At 42.8% G+C, this 20750-nt stretch overlaps 1 protein-coding gene across 1 annotated transcript in view; it reads right to left on the minus strand.

The window, feature by feature from the left end:
- Positions 1–20393, minus strand: part of PLEKHG1 (pleckstrin homology and RhoGEF domain containing G1) — a 79358-nt gene extending 58965 nt beyond the window's left edge. The window contains exon 1 of the mRNA XM_024200343.3: positions 19959–20393. Within this exon, the coding sequence (XP_024056111.2) occupies positions 19959–20378 (420 nt within the window). The 5' untranslated portion in view covers positions 20379–20393. The remainder of the gene's footprint in view (positions 1–19958) is intronic.
- Positions 20394–20750: the final 357 nt, after the last annotated feature.

Here is a 20750-nt window from a genome sequence, read left to right on the forward strand (position 1 = left end):
CAATAGGCTTGAGAGTGCTCCAGAACCAGCATTAGAGCAGGAGCTCCAGCCAGAGGCAACAACATGAGAGAGGGCTGCTGAGAGAAGTCAATCTGGGCGCTGGGACAGGAAGGCTGAGAGCCAGGCAGAGTCACATCCTGTTGTTGGCAGGGGATTAGCAGTAGCTGTAGCAGGAGGCTAGAGGAGAGCAGCCTGTATGCATGTAGGATGGGGTAGAGAAGTTACAATTATGCCATTAACCTTATACTCCTTGGGGTCTGAGTTAGGAACTGATCTTCACTGGTACTATAACAAAGCAATTGTGCCCAGGATATCTGCACATTTTAGTTTCCAGTAGCCCTCGTACAGGAATGATCTGTTACTCAAAACATGAGAATGCGTATGGGAACCTTCTAGGGCTAGAGCCTATAGAGCCTCTGTGCTTGGGAACGCCTACAGCGCTTGCCTCCAAGCTCATGGTACACAGAGCACATTATCAGACAGCTAGAAGGACTGCGGTACCAACAGACTTTCAGCAATACCCTGTGGTGGGGTCGGCAACAATCTTCCAAATACCGCATATAAATATTTTCTTTCACTTTGTTTGTAATCAGCAAGTTTTACCTGTGATTTAGGTGCAGAATACTGCAGTTCTCTGATTCCAAAGGATGTAGAAAATGGTTCCATAGGTTCCTTTTTTCTTTACTTACTACTGAATCACTTGGGTTTGTGGCGAGAATAAATACCAGCTGACAGGCAATCTCACTTGGTCTATGGTTAATTTCCGCAGTTTGTGCTGGACTGATTAGCTTACATATTCATAGATTCATAGATTCATAGATTCTAGGACTGGAAGGGACCTCGAGAGGTCATCGAGTCCAGTCCCCTGCCCGCATAGCAGGACCAAATACTGTCTAGACCATCCCTGATAGACATTTATCTAACCTACTCTTAAATATCTCCAGAGATGGAGATTCCACAACCTCCCTAGGCAATTTATTCCAGTGTTTAACCACCCTGACAGTTAGGAACTTTTTCCTAATGTCCAACCTAGACCTCCCTTGCTGCAGTTTAAGCCCATTGCTTCTTGTTCTATCCTCAGAGGCTAAGGTGAACAAGTTTTCTCCCTGCTCCTTATGACACCCTTTTAGATACCTGAAAACTGCTATCATGTCCCCTCTCAGTCTTCTCTTTTCCAAACTAAACAAACCCAATTCTTATGACCTATGAAGGAAGGCTGAAAGAATTGGGTTTGTTTAGTAAACATATCAGAGTAAAGAGGTCATGACAGATTTCCCCATACACTGTCCATAATTAGGGGCTTGCAGAACAAGCTGAATTTTTATCCTTACCAAAGAAACTGAGAAAGATATCCCCATATCTAACTGAATGAAAAATTCCTCCATAACCAAGGTGACTTCCTCACAACACTCATTTGAGAGAGAACTAATACTGTCCCCATTTTAGAGAGGGAAATAGACAGATAAGGACCAAAAGTGCTGAGATCTGGAAATGGCCATTGACTTCATCTGCACTTATATAAGGCCATAGAGGAATTTAGTATCCTAGCCAAGATTAGTAGTCAGGAATTCCTATCCCCCAGCCCTGTGCTTAGACCACTAAGACATGCCTTTCTTCATTTCTTAGATATATGGACAAAATAGTGCCAGTCTTTGAAAGCTGACTTATATGCAGTAAGTAGCTTGTAGTTACTTATTGTTTAGAAATCTTTCATGGTGTACAATGGCAACAGCATGGCTTAATCAGGAGACCTGGTTGTACGATACCAAGTTTTCAGAGTAAAGTCTGTCCAAAGAGTTCTAATTTGATCATTTTTGTGGTAAAACTTGTCCATATAGCTCTACGGAAAAAACAGTGAGGAACAAAGACTGGACTTTTCAAATATGTTTAAAACATGCCAGAAATTAATCAGGATTAGCCCCCTCTCCTTTTATCCATGCCTTTTACTCCAAAATATCTGACTACCTTTGAACCTACACATTAAATATATCAATCACAGCAGACCACTATACTCAAAGGTGGTGCTAATTTTGCCTTTAATGCTAACTGCACAACTAAAAACTAGGATTTTCAAAAATAATATCTCTTTTTAAAAGATTTTGAGAAGAACATGCTAAAAAAAAAAAAAAAGATAGACTTGTCATTGGTCACAAATTTAAGTTTGCACTGCCAAGAAAGATAGCTTTAAAGTTTGATGGCCAGACTAGTCAGCATAAAGAAGCTGTAGATCACTTCATACAGACAAGTGAATCTGTACTACAAACCTCTATACAGACATTTTTTCAAACGGCATGAATACCAATGTCAAATAGGGTCACCAGATAGCAAATGTGAAGAAAAGGACTTTTTTTTTTTTTTTTAAAGGGGAAGGGGTATAGTTACGTATATAAAACAAAGCCCCTAATATTGGGACAATCCCATTATTATCGGGACGTCTAGTCACCCCTAATGTCAAATAGCCTAGTACTAAATGTGAAAAGATGCAGTAGTCTCCATTTAAAATTAACCCTTTCGGTGCTTTAAGAAAGTCCTTGTGATATTTAGAGATGCTCATATGTGGCTCTATAGATGCAAGCTGTAGCGTCTACTGCAATGTTATCAGATCATCAAAATTCTAAAGTTTTGCATTAGTAGGTGAAAGGTATCACAGGACTGACAGAATATCATGCAACAGAAACATTTACAAAACTCTGACAATATTGTCCACCCTAGCACAAAATTAAACACTGCAGTGCTCAACTGGTCATACCATTTGTTAGTCAAACCTGTGCCAAGCCAGTTATGGGCCATCTTAGCAATGACAGGGCTAGCCAAATGGACCCTAGACAAAAACCTGTCTAATTCTTGGGACACCTAGTTCATCACTATGATTTTCTTTCTGCCTGTTCCAGGTTATTACATGGATCAGCGTTCATGTCGCAATCCTCGTCAGTACTGGCCCAAGCCGGGGAAGCTAATGATCTAGCCAGCAGACCAAACTCGGTGATTAATTCTGGTCACATGCCACCTGAGGCACGTTGCACATATGCTAAGAAGACTATCAAGTCATGGCTGCAGCCACAGACTGGTCTTTGGTATCTTTACTCATAGGAGAGTGGGTAGCAGTTAAATTTGGAGATTAGGAATGGAAATCTTGGGGAAAAAACCCACACCTTTAAGCAGTTTACTGACATTCCACTGACGGGCTTTGTGAGGTCACCATCCATCAAACTTTCCAGGGACTCATAAGAGAAAAGCACACAAGACAAAAGAAGCCATTTGTTCAGTAATTATGACACTAAATGGAAACATTAAACAGTAAGGCACAGCAATTAGTGTGTCAAATATTCTCTGGTCACTGAACAGATATAATAATCTCTCCCAAAGTTCCTAAAGCTAAAGCTGGGTAGTATCAATAGAAACTACCCACACTGGGTAGTATCAATAGAAACTATAATCATCACCCTATAGCCTAGAATTTTAAAAAATAAATAAATAAATAAATAACCTAACAGATGCATTTAGAAGTATAACAACTGACTTACACATTGTGCTTATGCTATATTCTATTACACTTTTCTGCATGCAAATAAAGCTATTGCACAGATACTTGTATTTACAAAGCACCTTTCATCTAAAAATCTCGAAGTTGTGAACACATCTTATAGATTAATCATCACAATGGGAATTGGTAGGTACTGATTATAACCTTTTTATAGACAGATAAAGCAAGGCACAGAGAAGTTAAGGTACTTGATGAAGTCACACAATGAAAAAGTGGCATGGCCAGTCAGAGAACCCAAAAGTCCCAAATCCTAGACCCCTACTCTGTTCAAAGAGCCTTCCTTTTATGACTAATTTATGGCATGGCTGAGCATTAAAAATCTTTAAAGGCATTCTAAAACACCTTCTGAATCAGTTTACATTCTAGAAGAAAAATTACATTTATTTTAAAATATAGACAGACAGGAAGTCTGGTGAGTCTGTTTTCCAAGGAAAAACAAAAACAAACAAAAAACTTAAAACCAAAGTATAATGAAAACAAATACATATGCTTTCTTCACTAGCCACATGGCCAAAAATTTAGGAGTGGATTTAATTACTACCATTTCAGGGTGAGTGATAAGTTACAATGCTAGAAGCAGGACATGCCAGAGGATGGTTTGTTACTGAAGGAAAAAAAGTTTCTTTTGTTTGCAAAGCGTTTTCTTGTGAAACCACAAAAATGGCAACTCTTCCCACCTCCCCCAAACAAACCCAAAAAATAAACTGCAAGACAGTACTCTTTCTCAACTCAAAGACATACACTGTCATGGGTTGTTTTTTTTTTGCTTTATCATCTATTCAGGTGTAAAGGTCAGAGGTATTCCTTAGCTAACAAAGAACAGTTATGACAGAATTTATATATAATAATAATTCAAATTTAAAGATCAATAGTCAATTATTTATATACTCCAGAGAACACAGTCATGATAGCTTCCTCATTATAAAAAACAAAAAAGTCTCAGAAGCTATGACCTGATTGGGAACTCACTTTGCTTTTCTTTTTAACTGGTTATATAACCAAAATTACCTTTTGGGTGAGTTTATTGGTTTGGGGTTTTTTTTGTTTTGTTTTGTTTTTGGGGTGGAGGAGGGAAGGAAAGGAAATTACAATCATTTTGCTCGGATCTGTCGTCATGTTCAAAAGTTATTGCAAACCTTAAAATCATCGCTGAAAACTTCTAAGCACAAATCTACCAGTCAGTTCTTCTGTCTACCTACTGTTAACTTACCTTCCCAGCATTGCTGGGCTTCATAGAAATGTACATAACACCAAGAGCTACCCATGTGCTACCTGGGAGTAAATCAGAGCCAGAGGGCAGGGGTTAGCAGATGTATTGTCTATGGCTTTTTAAATGACAAAGAGGTTCTATGGGTCTCACTAAATGGTAACACAACCCCATGGTCCAACCTCACTTTAGTTACAGAGACAACATTTCACCCTCAATCTCTTGAGGATGACAAGAACTCCTAAATGGTGCATTCCACATATAACTACACTTTTCCCCCCTCCCCTCAAAAGAAAAGAATCAAAGCTTTCCAGAACAGAAGTAGATTAACTCTCACCCTTTTATCTACTTTGATTTGCATTTAGAACAGCATTTACTAAGCTGTAAACAGACAGCATGGTTGAGTGATTTATCCATTGCTCCAAATAAAGTGAGCACAATAGCAGTAAGTCTTTTCAGCAATTCGATAGTTCATTGGAGCAGCAGTAGCAGCTATCTTGGCCACTTATCCTCCACTGAAAGCTTTACAAAGATTAACAGTGGATTTGTAGAAGGCTTATTTATTACTGTAGCATAATTTACCATTTCATACTGATCAAAAGACAGTGGGTTTTTAAAGTCAGCTTTAAGTTGTTAATTATTATTATTTATTTGTATTGTGGTACAGCATAGGGTCCAAGTCATGTTTGGGTAGGCACCGGGCAAACACAAAGAGATGGTCCCTGCCCCAACAAGTTTACATTCTAAAATGAGACACAACAGGTAGATACAACAAACAGATAGGGAAAAGCCCAAGGGGATTATTATTTTTTACATCAGAGTTTTCCAGCTACTAGAGACATATCGAGCAAGAGATAGGAACAGCTTTTACTGTGAGAAATGAGATAAGGCAATTATAATATCTACTGGAAATGAAAGTATGAGAATCACATTGTCAAGGCTTTATGTATCTCGTATGAGGTTAGCCTAGAACCAATCCTAATACGTGCCTTAATTTGCACATAGTATCTCCGTTTTAAGCTCTGCTCTGTTGGGTTAGAAAGATATCCTTTGTTTACAATATACTTTATTCATACTGTAATAAGCCCCTTCTCTGGGCAAAAATGACTATAGCAAGAAAGAACCTTTTGACCAGGGTGCAGGCTGTAGGAGTCATAAAAGTGTACATAGTTGGCATAAGGTTTTAATTTTCTAGAGTAACTTGGAGTATATAGAATCATAGAATATCAGGGTTGGAAGGGACCTCAGGAAGTCATCTAGTCCAACCCCCTGCTCAAAGCAGGACCAATCCCCAACTAAATCCTCAAATGGCCCCCGCAAGGATTGAACTCACAACCCTGGATTTAACAGGCCAATTGTCAAACCTCTGGGCTATCCCCCCTCCCCAGTATAGGAAACTTTTTAATCTGAAACAATATAAGACAAACATATAGTAAAGAACAGTATATGCACACCCACTCACTCACTCTGGCTTTAGGATATTTAATATGGCCTATGTCCAAAAAGCAAAAATACCATGTGCAAAACTGAAAGGGCCCATTAAAACAATAATATTTTGCCTCAGGAGGCAAAGGTTTGAGTTACATTAGCCGATTCTTGCAGGAAGCAAGAACAACTGTTTACACATGTAACAAGACCAGGTATATTTCTGAACTAGACATCTCACCCTCCAATAATCTTAAATATGGATTACAATAATATACTTTTAAAAACACCAAAAATAGAAAAACACTGATATAAACATTTAAAATATATTCATTTCTAGAAAGAAACAGCAAGCTCCTTACTGGTTATTTTACAGAAACCATTTCCCACAGCAAGGAACACAGATTAGGTTAATATATCAGAATTCTGTTCTAATTTACATTGGTATAAATCCAAAGAAACTCCATTGACTTCAGGAAGTTACTCTGAATTTACATTGGGGTAACAGAGACAAATTTAACCTCAACTTTCACATATGAATACAATTAGTCAAAATTCTCCCTGCCTTTGCAGCCATTTATCCTCAGGGAAGTCAGTGAGACTGCACAGGTATGAATGAAAACAAAATCTGACAATTTTTCCTTCATGTCTCAGTGTGCCAGCAATGAGAAAGTTCACCAGAATAAAAGACCTGTGTATCTAATACCATCCACAATTAGAAAAATCTCATCAGTATAATTATTTTTAATAGCCATGAACAAATTGTATTTGCAGGTAATTTAAATTGCTCATCCAAATCTTTTAAAGACCTACAGAGCTATTTCTGGTTAGTATGAAAGGAGAGTGAGCTAATGGAAAACTAATCTGCTTATAACTGCTTTTTAAAGTCTTACCTTTACTTGGAATTTTATCTTACTACAAGGGGAAAGTGGCACTAAGAAGCAAGATATCTCAGTATGAATTTTATTATTCTACTTTAAATCTAAACTGAATGGCTTTTCTCTCAGTAGGGGGGGGCAGGCAATGTAAAAGTCTTTAGCTGGCCTCCCAAAGGGGGAAAAGCCTGTTTCTAAAGTGTCACACTGTTCATGGAGAAAATTAAAGTGAACTGCTTGAACACCACACACCTATCACCTGCATTCTCTCTTTTGTGCAGGAGATTTAAAATAAATAAACGAACCCTGTCAGCAATCTTTCTGAGGCTCATATTCCCTTGCCAAACAGTAATGCCTATCCCTGAAGCTGTGGTATCGCCCTGCAGCTTTACAGGCATCATGATGTTAGTGCATACCTAGTCTTTTGGGTTTAATGTGTTCAAGAAAATACAGATTGTGAGATTGGATGTCAGGTTCACAATAGCAGCCCCTCCCGTATCGGGTGATCTCAAAACACTAAGAAGAACGTTATCGGTTATAATTATTACTATTTGCTGATTACAGCACTGTCACAAAGCGCAATGGATTTATGCCGGTCTTCAGGGGGCCTAGTAAAGACTTTTTGCATCTCAGCTATCTTTTCAACTATGTTCAAGTAACTTTCCACTGAGCAGCCTCTGGAATGTTCTTGTCTAGGAAGCATTGCTTAGAGAAGGGCATTTGCTATAAGACAACCTATTTCTTTTTTGATGGGTACCAGAGTTTGTATTCTTAAATGGAAAAAACTACCAGTTATTCCTGTTTTTAACATAATTTCCACATACAATTACATATAGGAAACATCAGGCACCATACTTAGGAGTGAAAATGGTAGTTGGAGAGGGAAAGACAATGGGAACAGAAGAAGCCTATGTCTTTAAATTTGCATAAATGTGGCAACACATATTCTATTAAGAGTAATGTAGTTTTCATACTCTAGACGTGCAGAGCTTCCATTTATTATAGACCAGGCTAGTAGCACTGGTATTGTTAAGGTTACCTGAAACTTCCCATTATGAAGTTTTCATAAAGTATACGGGTTTTCAATTGCTCATAAAATTTTGCCAAAGTTTAATAATTTGGGCTGAAATGTTAAATCCTAGGCATCTGCCTCAGGCTGAATTGTTCTGGAAGTTTTCAGCCAAAACAGTTTAGCCATATATGAGAAAAGTTCTAGTGAAAAATACATTGTTTTGCCCACGTTAAATTCTGGCAAACTTTTCTTTCAAAAGCTCTAGTGCTCCCTTGCTTTGGAGCAGGGAGTCTAGAAGGGTGAGACTAGGACTTGGTGGTACTCGGATTAGAATCCTGAGGAGTGGAGACTGGCGAGGTAAGAAATGTAGGACTGAAAGAGACCTCAATAGGTCATTTAGTTCAGTCCCCTGCACTGAGGCAGGACTAAGGGTATGTCTACACTACAAAATTAGGTCGAATTTATAGAAACCGGTTTTATAGAAATCGGTTGTATACAGCCGATTGTGTGTGTCCCCACATAAAATGCTCTAAGTGCTCTACTTGGCGGACCACGTCCACAGTACCGAGGCTAGCGTCGACTTCCGGAGCACTGCACTATGGGTAGCTATCCCACAGTTCCCGCAGTCTCCGCCGCCCATTGGAATTCTGGGTTGAGATCCCAATGCCCGAATGATGCAAAACAGTGTCGCGGGGGGTTCTGGGTACATGTCGTCAGGCCCCTCCCCCTCCATCAGAGCAACGGCAGACAATAGATTCGCGCCTTTTTACCTGGGTTACCTGTGCAGACAACATACCACGGCAAGCATGGAGCCCGCTCAGCTCACCGTCACCATATGTCATCTGGGTGCCGGCAGACGTGGGACTGCATTGCTACACAGCAGCAGCAGCTAACTGCCTTTTGGCGGTAGACGGTGCAGCATGACTGGTAGCCTTCATCGGCTATCTGGGTGCTGGCAGCCATGGGGCTGGTGTATTACGACTGGTAACCATCCTATTACAAGTTGGATCATCGCACATTAGCAGAGTCTTCCCTGAGCAGCAGATCGTGCAATAGGCCTGAAGGCCATTGTCATCATACAGGAAAAATGTGGCTATCAGTCTTAGTAGACTAACTGCCAAGCGCCCAGTATTTGCTGCCAAGCACCCAGAAGATGCCGAGGGCTATCAGTCATGCTGCACCGTCGTCTTAAGATGTAAAAAATAGATTTGTTCTGTATTCATTAGCTTCCCCCTCCCGCCGTGAAATCAACGGCCTGCTAAACCCAGGGTTTTGAGTTCAATCTTTGGGGGGGGCCATTCTGTGTGACAGTTGTTTGTGTTTCTCCTTGATGCACAGCCACCTTTGTTGATTTTAATTCCCTGTACCTGTACGCCATGTCGTCACTCACTCCTCCCTCCCTCCTTCCCCTGGCCCGTCAGATACTAGTTTCGCGCCTTTTTTCAGACCAGGCGCCATAGCTAGCACTGGGATCATGGAGCCCGCTCAGATCACCGCGGCAATTATGAGCACTATGAACACCACGCGCATTGTCCTGGAGTATATGCAGAGCCAGGACATGCCAAAGCAAAACCGGGACCAGCCGAGGAGGCGATTGCAGCGCGGCGACGAGAGTGATGAGGAAATTGACATGGACATAGACCTCTCACAAGGCACAGGCCCCAGCAATGTGGAAATCATGGTGTTCCTGGGGCACGTTCATGCCGTGGAATGCCGATTCTGGGCCCGGGAAACAAGCACAGACTGGTGGGACCGCATCGTGCTGCAGGTGTGGGATGATTCCCAGTGGCTGCGGAACTTTCGCATGCGTAAGGGCACTTTCATGGAACTTTGTGACTTGCTTTCCCCTGCCCTGAAGCGCCAGAATACCAGGATGAGAGCAGCCCTCACAGTTGAGAAGCGAGTGGCGATAGCCCTGTGGAAGCTTGCAACGCCAGACAGCTACCGGTCAGTCGGGAATCAATTTGGAGTGGGCAAATCTACTCTGGGGGCTGCTGTGATCCAAGTTGCCAGGGCAATTAAAGACCTGGTGATATCAAGGGTAGTGACTCTGGGAAATGTGCAGGCCATAGTGGATGGCTTTGCTGCAATGGGATCCCCAAACTGTGGTGGGGCGACAGACGGAACCCATATCCCTATCTTGGCACCGGAGCACCAAGCCACTGAGTACATAAACCGCAAGGGGTACTTTTCAATGCTGCTGCAAGCCCTGGTGGATCACAAGGGACGTTTCACCAACATCAACGTGGGATGGCCGGGAAAGGTACATGATGCTCGTGTCTTCAGGCACTCTGCTCTGTTTCGAAAGCTGGAGGAAGGGACTTTCTTCCCGGACCAGAAAATAACCATTGGGGATGTCGAAATGCCTATCGTGATCCTTGGGGACCCAGCCTACCCCTTAATGCCATGGCTCACGAAGCCGTACACAGGCAGCCTGGACAGGAGTCAGGACCTGTTCAACTACAGGCTGAGCAAGTGTCGAATGGTGGTGAAATGTGCATTTGGACGTTTAAAAGCGCGCTGGCGCAGCTTACTGACTCGCTCAGACCTTAGCGAAAAGAATATCCCCATTGTTATTGCTGCTTGCTGTGCGCTCCACAATATCTGTGAGAGTAAGGGGGAGACATTTATGGCAGGGTGGGAGGTTGAGGCAAATCGCCTGGCCGCTGATTACGCGCAGCCAGACACCAGGGCGGTTAGAGGAGCACAGCAGGGCGCGGTGCGCATCAGAGAAGCTTTGAAAACGAGTTTTGTGACTGGCCAGGCTACGGTGTGAAACTTCTGTTTGTTTCTCCTTGATGAACCCTCCGCCCCACCCCACCCGGTTCACTCTACTTCCCTGTAAACCAACCACCCCACCCTCCCCTTCCCTCCCCCCTTTGAGCACCACTTGCAGAGGCAATAAAGTCATTGTTACTTCACATTCATGCATTCTTTATTAATTCATCACACAACTAGGGGGATAATTGCCAAGGTAGCCCGGGATGGGTGGGGGAGGAGGGAAGGAAAAGGACACACTGCAGTTTAAAACTTTAACTCTTATTGAAGGCCAGCCTTCTGATGCTAGGGCAATCATCTGGGGTGGAGTGACTGGGTGGCCGGAGGCCCCCCCACCGTGTTCTTGGGCGTCTGGGTGAGGAGGCTATGGAACTTGGGGAGGAGGGCTGTTGGTTACACAGGGGCTGTAGCGGCGGTCTCTGCTCCTGCTGCCTTTCCTGCAGCTCAACCATACGCTGGAGCATATCAGTTTGATGCTCCAGCAGCTGGAGCATCGACTCTTGCCTTCTGTCTGCAAGCTGACGCCACCTATCATCTTCAGCCCGCAACTTGCTCTGTTCATCCCGCGATTTAGCACGCCACCTCTCCTCTCGTTCATATTGTGCTTTTCTGTAATCAGTCATTGACTGCCTCCACGCATTCTGCTGTGCTCTGTCAACGTGGGAGGACATCTGGAGCTCTGTGAACATGTCATCCCGCGTCCTCCTTTTTCTCTTTCTAATCTTCACTAGCCTCTGTGAAGGAGAAAGATTTGCAGCTGGTGGAGGAGAAGGGAGAGGTGGTTAAAAAAAAGACACATTTTAGAGAACAATGGGTACACTCTTTCACGTTAAATTTTGCTGTTCACATTACACAGCACATGTGCTTTCGTTACAAGGTCGCATTTTTCCTCTTATATTGAGGGCCTGCCGGTTTGGTGTGAGAGATCACTCATGCAGTGCCAGGCCACAGATTTCATCTTGCAGGCAGCCATGGTAAGACACAGTCTTTTGGCTTTTTTAACCTTCTTAACATGTGGGAATGGTTACAAACAATAGCGCTCTCATTTCCCATACCAAGCACCCGTTGGGTTGGCCATTTGAAATGGGTTTGCAATGTAAAAGGAGGGGCTGCGGTTTCAGGGTTAACATGCAGCACAAACCCAACTAACTCCCCTCCCCCCCACACCCAATTCTCTGGGATGATCACTTCACCCCTCCCCCCCACCGCGTGGCTAACAGCGGGGAATATTTCTGTTCAGCAGAGCAGGAAGGGGCACCTCTGAATATCCCCTTAATAAAATCGCCCCATTTCAACCAGGTGACCGTGAATGATATCACTCTCCTGAGGATAACAAAGAGCGATAAGGAATGGATGTTGTTTGCATGCCAGCAAACACCGGGACCATACGCTGCCATGCTTTGTTATGCAATGATTCCAGACTACGTGCTACTGGCCTGGCATGGTAAAGTGTCCTACCATGGCGGACGGGATAAGGCAGCCCTCCCCAGAAACCTTTTGCAAAGGCTTTGGGAGTACATCCAGAAGAGTTTTCTGGAGATGTCCCTGGAGGATTTCCGCTCCATCCCCATACACGTTAACAGACTTTTCCAGTAGCTGTACTGGCCGTGATTGCCAGGGCAAATTAATCATTAATCACGCTTGCTTTTAAACCATGTGTAATATTTACAAAGGTACACTCACCAGAGGTCCCTTGTGTGCCCTCAGGGTCTGGGAGCACGCCTTGGGTGAGTTCGGGGGTTACTGGTTCCAGGTCCAGGGTGATAAACATATCCTGGCTGTTGGGGAAACCGGTTTCTCCGCTTCCTTGCTGCTGTGAGCTATTTACATTATCTTCATCCTCATCTTCCTCGTACCCCGAACCCGCTTCCCTGTGTGTTTCTCCAGTGAGGGAGTCATAGCACACGGTTGGGGTAGTGGTGGCTGCACCCCCTAGAATGGCATGCAGCTCCGCGTAGAAGTGGCATGTTTGCGGCTCTGCCCCGGACCTTCCGTTTGCTTCTCTGGCTTTGTGGTAGGCTTGCCGTAGCTCCTTAATTTTCACGCGGCACTGCTGTGCGTCCCTGTTATGGCCTCTGTCCTTCATGGCCTTGGAGACCTTTTCTAATATTTTGCCATTTCGTTTACTGCTTCGGAGTTCAGCTAGCACTGATTCATCTCCCCATATGGCGAGCAGATCCTGTACCTCCCATTCTGTCCATGCTGGAGCTCTTTTGCGATCCTGAGACTCCATCACGGTTACCTGTGCTGATGAGTTCTGCGTGGTCACCTGTGCTCTCCACGCTGAGCAAACAGGAAATGAAATTCAAACATTCGCGGGGCTTTTCCTGTCTACCTGGCCAATGCATCTGAGTTGAGAGTGCTGTCCAGAGCGGTCACAATGAAGCACTGTGGGATAGCTCCCGGAGGCCAATAACGTCGAATTCCGTCCACACTACCCCAATTCCGACCCCCTAAGGCCGATTTTATCGCTAATCCCCTCGTCGGAGGTGGAGTAAAGAAACCGCATTAAAGGGCCCTTTAAGTCGAAAGAAAGGGCTTCGTCGTGTGAACGTGTCCAGGCTTAATTCAATTTAACGCTGCTAAAGTCGACCTAAACTCGTAGTGTAGACCAGGCCTAAGTATTATCTAGACAATGCCCTGACAGGTGTTTGTCTAATCTGTTCCTAAAAACCTCCAGTGATGGAGATTCCACAACTTCCCTAGGTAATTTGTTCCAGTGCTTATTTTACACTTAGGAAGTTTTTCCTAATGTCTAGCCTAAACCTTTCTTGCTGCAATTTAAAGGCCATTCCTTCATGTCCTGTCTTCATTGGTTAAAGAGAACAATTTATCAGCCTTCTCTTTATAACAATCTTTTATGTACTTGAAGACTATCATCATGTCCCTCCTCAGTCTTCTCCAGATTAAACAAACCTAGTTTTTTCAATCCTCGGTCTTAGGTCATGTTTTCTAAACCTTTAATCATTTTTGTTGCTCTCCTCTGGACTTTCTCCAGTTTGTCCACATCTTTCCCTGAATTGTGGTGCCCAGAATTGAACACAATACTCCAGATGATGACTTATCAGTGCTGAGTAGAATGAAAGAATTAATTCTTGTATCTTGTATCAGAGGGGTAGCCGTGTTAGTCTGAATCTGTAAAAAGCAACAGAGGGTCCTGTGGCACCTTTGAGATTAGTCTCAAAGGTGCCACAGGACCCTCTGTTGCTTCTTGTGTCTTACCATTCCTGCTAATACATCCCAGAAATACATTTGCTTTTCTTGCAGCAATATTACATTGTTGACTGATATTTAATTTGTGATCCACAATAACCCAGATCCTTTTCTGCAGTACTTCTTCCTAGGCAGTCATTGCACGTTTTGTATTTGTGCAATTGACTGTTCCTTCCTAAGTGTAATACTTTGCATTTGTCGTTATTCAATTTCATCCTATTTATTTCAGCCCATTTCTCCATTTTTTCAAGATCATTTTGAATTCTAATCCTGTCCTCCAAAGCGCTAGCAACCCCGCGCAGCGTGGTATCATCCACAAACTTTACAAGTATACTCTCTATGCCATTATCTAAATCATTTATGAAGACACTGAACAGACCCGGACCCAGAACAAATCCTTATGGGACCCCACTCGATATGCCCTGCCAGCTTTACTGTGAAACATTGACAACTACTCTCTGAGTACACTTTTGCAACCATTTGTGCACCCACCTCACAGTAGGTTCATGTAGGCTATATATTTCTCTAGTTTATTTATAAGAAGGTCATGTGACAGTATCAAAAGCCTTACTGAAGTCAAGATGCATCACATCTACCATTTCCTCTCTATCCACAAGGCTTGTTACTAGGGCTGTCAATTAATCAGAGTTATCTCACGCAATTAACTCACAAAAATTTATCGTGATTAAAAAAGTTAGTGATAATTTCACAAATTATCTGTGAAACCCACTGAAGAAGTGTCATGTCCCCCTTTAGAGCTGTTCCATGTAGAGGATGGTAACCTACTATTGCTACCAGTTACTCTGTTAGCTCAAGCAGCACAGGTCCATGCTGTGGATCTAAAGTTCCAACCCTGCTGATGACTCATGTTGATGGCAATATGATGCCACATGATGGAATTTCTGGTTTTTTAGTTTACCAGAAAATTGGCCACAAAAAATGTTTAAAGGTTATTAATATTGCAAAGTCAGATTGTCAAATGCTAGGAAATGCCAGAATTAAGGTTGCCTGTGCAACCTTCATTTGTCCCTCTTGCGCCTATGCATTACAATACAATATTTAATTACATACAGTATATAATACTATTTTTTCCACTGGACCCTTGTCTTATTCAGTGCACAGAATGGATCTGCTGGGGATTAATTAGGATTGTGTAGTGAAGGAGACAGTTGCATGTAGAATCCTTGCTTCAGTTGTTGCAGAAGCTGGAGGAGGTGTAGCAAGTACTGTATCATAATGCACATGCACAAGGGCGTCAACTTTAGGCTGCACTTTAATTCTGCAACTTTAATTCTGCCATTTGCTAACTCTTTAGAGCTTGAGTTTGCAACCTTAATAATGGTTCTTTTAACATAGTTTTGTGTGTGTGTAATAAGAAGGTCATACTGCACCTAGCACGATGGGGTTCTGACTTCTGCTACTATCACAATATAAATGTTTATCAATAATAGTCATTAGTAGCCAGTGGTAGAGTAACAACAAAACCATCAAATTTTTCAGTTTTCCAAAGATTTTTATAGCATTAGTTAACCATTATGAGTGAATTTTATTTGTCTTACGTATTTTTTTTAATTGAATCAAGTTTTGAGAAATTACTTTTAAGAGGAGAAAACATTCTTGCCTTTCTGCTTCCCTGTGTTGTAGGGACTCACTGGAGTTGCAGACACTGAATCCTTGCTGTGGACCAGTGTGCCTGCTATCAAAGTGAGGCAAGCAGAAAGCCCAGCTATCTGGTTTGGTATCACTAATTTCCCAAAGTAGGCATCAAGCTGAACTAACTCAAAATTATAATGACCCCGTAAGTGTCACCTGATTAAACATACCTAACAGCAGAAAAAAGCTTGTGCTAACCCAATTGCTATGTCTGTCCTCTGTATATCCCATGCCTAAGAATCACAAAGTCATTCCTCAAAACAGTAATAATTAAACTACATTTCTAGATAACATACAAAATGGTTTCCCTGAGTAGACCATGTTTTTAAAAGTGTCCCCGCCTAGGGCAAGAGGATCATGTAGTGAAAACCCTGTGCTAACTCCGGTCATTCATTTTTTAACTGTCTAAATACTTCTGCATAAAAATGTACAAGAAAACTGGGGAATCTCAGCAGGCCTCCAATATCAGTTAAAAATCACAACAGCCATTTGCTACGAAAGACCTTTTTGCCTCTGTCCAACAGTTTGGTGTTGTTAGCATCGAGACCACCCTACTTTTTGAAGACTAAAGCAATGCTGACAAAATTTCACATTTAAATAATTGACAACCTCCCCCCACCCCCCACAAAGTGAAATTTTACTTTTCCCACCCACCCCATCATCTCTCAACTTGAGCATGCTAACTGCAACTTTCTTAAATGCTCTAAAAAACAACAGGGGCAGAGAGGGATACTGCCTGAGATATTACACTGGTCAGTCTTATCCCATGTCTAGCCATCACCATGTTCTTACGTGGAACTTCAGCCAGCCAGTGTTAATGAACCATTTTTATAGCTCTAAGCTGGTCTTATTTTTCATTTTAGTTTGCAGCCCAGAGTCAATCTTTTGAGAAGTAACCCACCAATGTTTTTATGTATTTCTTTGCAGGAACAGAATCACAGCTACATTACGGATGATTACCTATTAGAAAGATCCTCAGAAACATATTTCACTGGCAAAGCATACATAGTTTCACATTACAGATTCATACAGTGCAGTCCCACCCAATTCAGTGTACTTTCTACCTGTCCACATAACCCCCACCCCTTTTTACTCTCCTTGCTTCCCCGTTAACCTGTGCTCCAGTTTCTCCTTTATTTCTTACTCTGTTCCTTCTATATTTTCTTTCATTTCCTTCTCAATTTTTGTCTCCTGTGATTTGCGCTCTTATTTCCCTTCAACTTTGCACTGGTTAGTTTGTTCCCCTTTCCTCACACCTTCCTTCCTCCAGTTATATCTTCATAACCCACACTTCACACTCTCTGGTTGTCATCCTTTGCCGCTTCCTTCGCTTTTCTTTTCTCCTTCTCTCCCTGTTTCCTGACAAAGGACCAAATCCCGACCCATATTTATGTGGTAGTGTGCATTAGCTGCTTCTCATTTAAATTTGACTCCCCACTGGCTCCAAACCTGTATGGGCCACTTATAGAAGGCTGGGGCTAAGAGACTCATTGCTTCAATGTGTGGCCAGGAGCCACTGAACTCAGAGTTTGGAATGATCATACAAATAAGCAGATCTCCATGGATTCTGCCCTTTTTTCCCTCTTTCTGATGCTTGGGCTATTAGGCAAATTCATATAGTATCACTGAGGTCCTGTGGATGGGGGGGAGGGGAAAAGGGGATCAGAGACAGGGTCATGTGCAATGGGTTAAAAAACCCAAACACCACATGAACACTGAGGGAGATGGGGTCCCACTCTTGTCCAATTATCCTTATTACTTGGGAACAGATTTCTTTGCTATGATGGGACCCTATCCTTTACAGCTAAACTAAAAATCCCCTTGCCTAGTATTTTGACTTTCAATTAATCTGCCAAAACCTCACAAAGCTGTGAAGACTTCTTTTAATTAGACATTCTAAATGCTTTAACAGTTTCACAAATGCTCTCCTGAAGAGCAAGTTACAGCACTTTCATAATTGCAAGATGATTTGTCTCATTTACTCAGCATTTGGTGATGCTTAAGCTGTTTCTAGCAGGGATTTATTGGCCATTCTAAATTTAATTGGGTAACTTATTTCAAGATTATCTTTATTTTAGATTCCAGTAGTGTGGTATAATTTATTGTATGTATCTGTATAACATGTGCAGAGAGGAATGGGGGATAAAAGGTAAAAGCAGGCCATGTTTACTGGATTAATCCTGTGTGTACTGAATAATGACGGTACATAAGATGACTTGTTTTAACATTGTAATACAATCTTGCTTTAAACCCTTACAAAAATGAAATCTGAACAACGGATTTTAGCGTAATCCCATCAGTCATAGAAAATACTGTAATTCTGCAGGAAAAGACTTGTGTGAGCTTTTTTTTTTTTTTTTTTTTTTTAAAGACATGCATTGGTATTATCAAAGCCCCAGTAATCATTTCCCCCCTTCACTCTTCTAAATCATTTTGCTTTTTGTCAGTAACAGACCACCTTTTCTTTTCCAGATTAGTGATGCATTTAACACATATAGCTGCCTAAAGCTACATACTATAAAGTTACCAGACTAGACATTCACCTCCTGTGAAATCATCTTGTTGTTGTAGTAAACCTATACACACAGGGCAGGAGGTCAAAGAGACATAGGAGTCATTTTAATAAGCAGGTAAGGTGCGCAGGTACAGTGGTGATGGGCATGGTATAAAGAACTTAAACAGAATTACATACAGAGCCCTAAAAGGCAGGGCACTGTGATCCTTTCCCTGTAGCTGGAAAGTGACAGTGGAGCATTTTTTTTTTTTTTTTTGCTGGGGGCCTGGAGAAATCTCTTTGAAGTTGGCAGGTGTAACATTCACCCTGAAGCTCCTTTATAGAATAGATAGCTGAAACAATAAGGGTCCCTGCCCAAAATACAGGGAGATGGGGTCCCACTCTTGTCCAATTATCCTTATTACCTGGGAAGAGATTTCTTTGCTATGATGGGACCCTATCCTTTACAGGCTGGAGGAGAAGCTGAGCCATATGGGCCAAGGGGCTTCCAAGGGATCTGATACAAAAATGCAGGGGTGGGGGATTGATTGAACAGCAGTTGCACATTTGTGTGCGCGCACACAAAATGGAAAAGCCACAGAAACAGACAGGGAAGGCAGCAAAAAGCCAAGGACAGCTAGAGACAGATTTGTAACGTGAACCTGAGAAAAAGCTGAGAGAGCTTTTGTGTAAAGTGTTGGCTGGAAAGAGGCTTGGAACTGTGCAAAGATGCTGCCTCCTGTTGTCTGATTCTTACTGTGCTCAGGGAAACAGGACTTTGTGTACATTCTTTGTAAATAAACAGGGTAGCATCAAAGAACTACAGGACTCCACCACCAATTTTTCTTTCTAATGAAAACAATGCATAAGACCCTGAACATATTGGCTAATCACTTGGGTTACAAGGGGTACAAATATTAAATACAAAGGTTATTTTGTTGTTTTTATTACTAGTTAATTAAAACGAGCATTAATTTACGTTAACCTACCAAAGAAGCAGGGCCGGCTCTGGCTTTTTGGCCGCCCCAAGCAAAAAACAAAAACAAAAACAAAACGGGGCGGCCAGAACGGCAAAGCTAAAAAACAAAAAAACAAAAAACAACACCTGTGGCACGGCCGGAGCACGGGTGCAGGGGGACCGGCTTGGGGGGGGAGGGGAGGGAGCGGGCAGGCGAGAGAGAGAAGGGGGCGGCCAGGGCTACAGCAGGGGCGCTGCCACACGGCCCCTCCCGCTGTGCCGCCGCCTGCCGTGAGGGCTCCGCTCCGGTCGGCGGGGAGGGAAGGAAGAGGACTGCCCTACAGGGCGCTCTGGTTCTCTGTGCTGCCGCCCCCTACAGGGCGGCCGGTGCGGAAAAAAAAAAAAGCGGCCGTGCCGCCCTAGGATTGGGCGGAATGCCGCCTCGAACAATCTGCCGCCCCAAGCACCAGCTTGCTCAGCTGGTGCCTGGAGCCGGCCCTGCAAAGAAGCTACAAATGCTAGCAGTAATTATGGTGTTTTATGTGTTCATTCCCTGTTGTGTCTCTAATACCTAGGGACCAACACAGCTACAACAACATTGCATACATTTATAAAAACATTGTAGTAAGTTTATATGCGGCTCCTGGCAAGTTGTCAGAGCTGCCTGCACTACTGCAAAGTTTAAGTGCCCTGGTTATAAGATCACATAATTTATGGATCCTTTTCTTGTGCATCTCCCCTGTAGAACACTCATGTGATACAATTTACCAAATTAGGCAGTTCTAACCAAGCCTCCTACCTTTACAATGCTCTTTAAATCCTGCACGTACGTCCTCTCGGTCTCCAGAATTTCTTGGACAACTCTGTCAACGTACAGGAGCTTTGGACTTGTGGGCTCTGTGACCAAGGATATAGCACAGTTTTTGTTCGTTCCCTTAGATTCAGCTTTCCTTGGCATATTTGGCCTTTTTTCAAGGCTTTCCTTGGTATTCTGTTGCTCTGTGGGGTTACATCTTTGTAGCTCGTTGCTGCAAAATCGCCTGGTTGGAATCAGCTCTAGTTTTATGGCCCCTGCTTCCTTATCCTGGTTAAACAAACCCAAATGGCTGTTTGAAACTAAGGTCATTCTGCTGCCAAAGGAACTGTGGCTATCCCTGGAGGAGACAGAGGAGGATGTGGAACTAAAGCTGACAGGACGGTCGCTGTCTGACAGTTCCATGGTATTTATTCCACAGTAGCGGAAAGGTCTGTTCCCCCTGCACAAGTCTTCCTTTGTTGTCCTGGGGCCAGGACCCTCTGTCACAGCCGGTAAGACATCAAGAGGCAAATGGTAGTCATCTGAAAAATAAGTAAATGTTTTCACTGTTACAGTATCTCATAATACAAATTATCCAACAGTCATCTAAAACCACATACACACAAAACAAATGCAAATCTGTTGGGCCACAGACAACTGAAACAAAAGGCTTTGGAAGGCTCAATGGTGGTCACTGTGACAATCTAACACCTTTCACCACTAGGTCAATGTGGCTAATCATTACAGCTATCCAACAGTGGTTTGGTGGCCTGTGAGAAAACAATTTGGTGGTCA

The sequence above is a fragment of the Terrapene carolina genome, unplaced genomic scaffold (genome assembly GCF_002925995.2).
Source record: "Terrapene carolina triunguis isolate 2854851 unplaced genomic scaffold, T_m_triunguis-2.0 Scaffold85, whole genome shotgun sequence".
NCBI lineage: Eukaryota > Metazoa > Chordata > Testudines > Emydidae > Terrapene > Terrapene triunguis.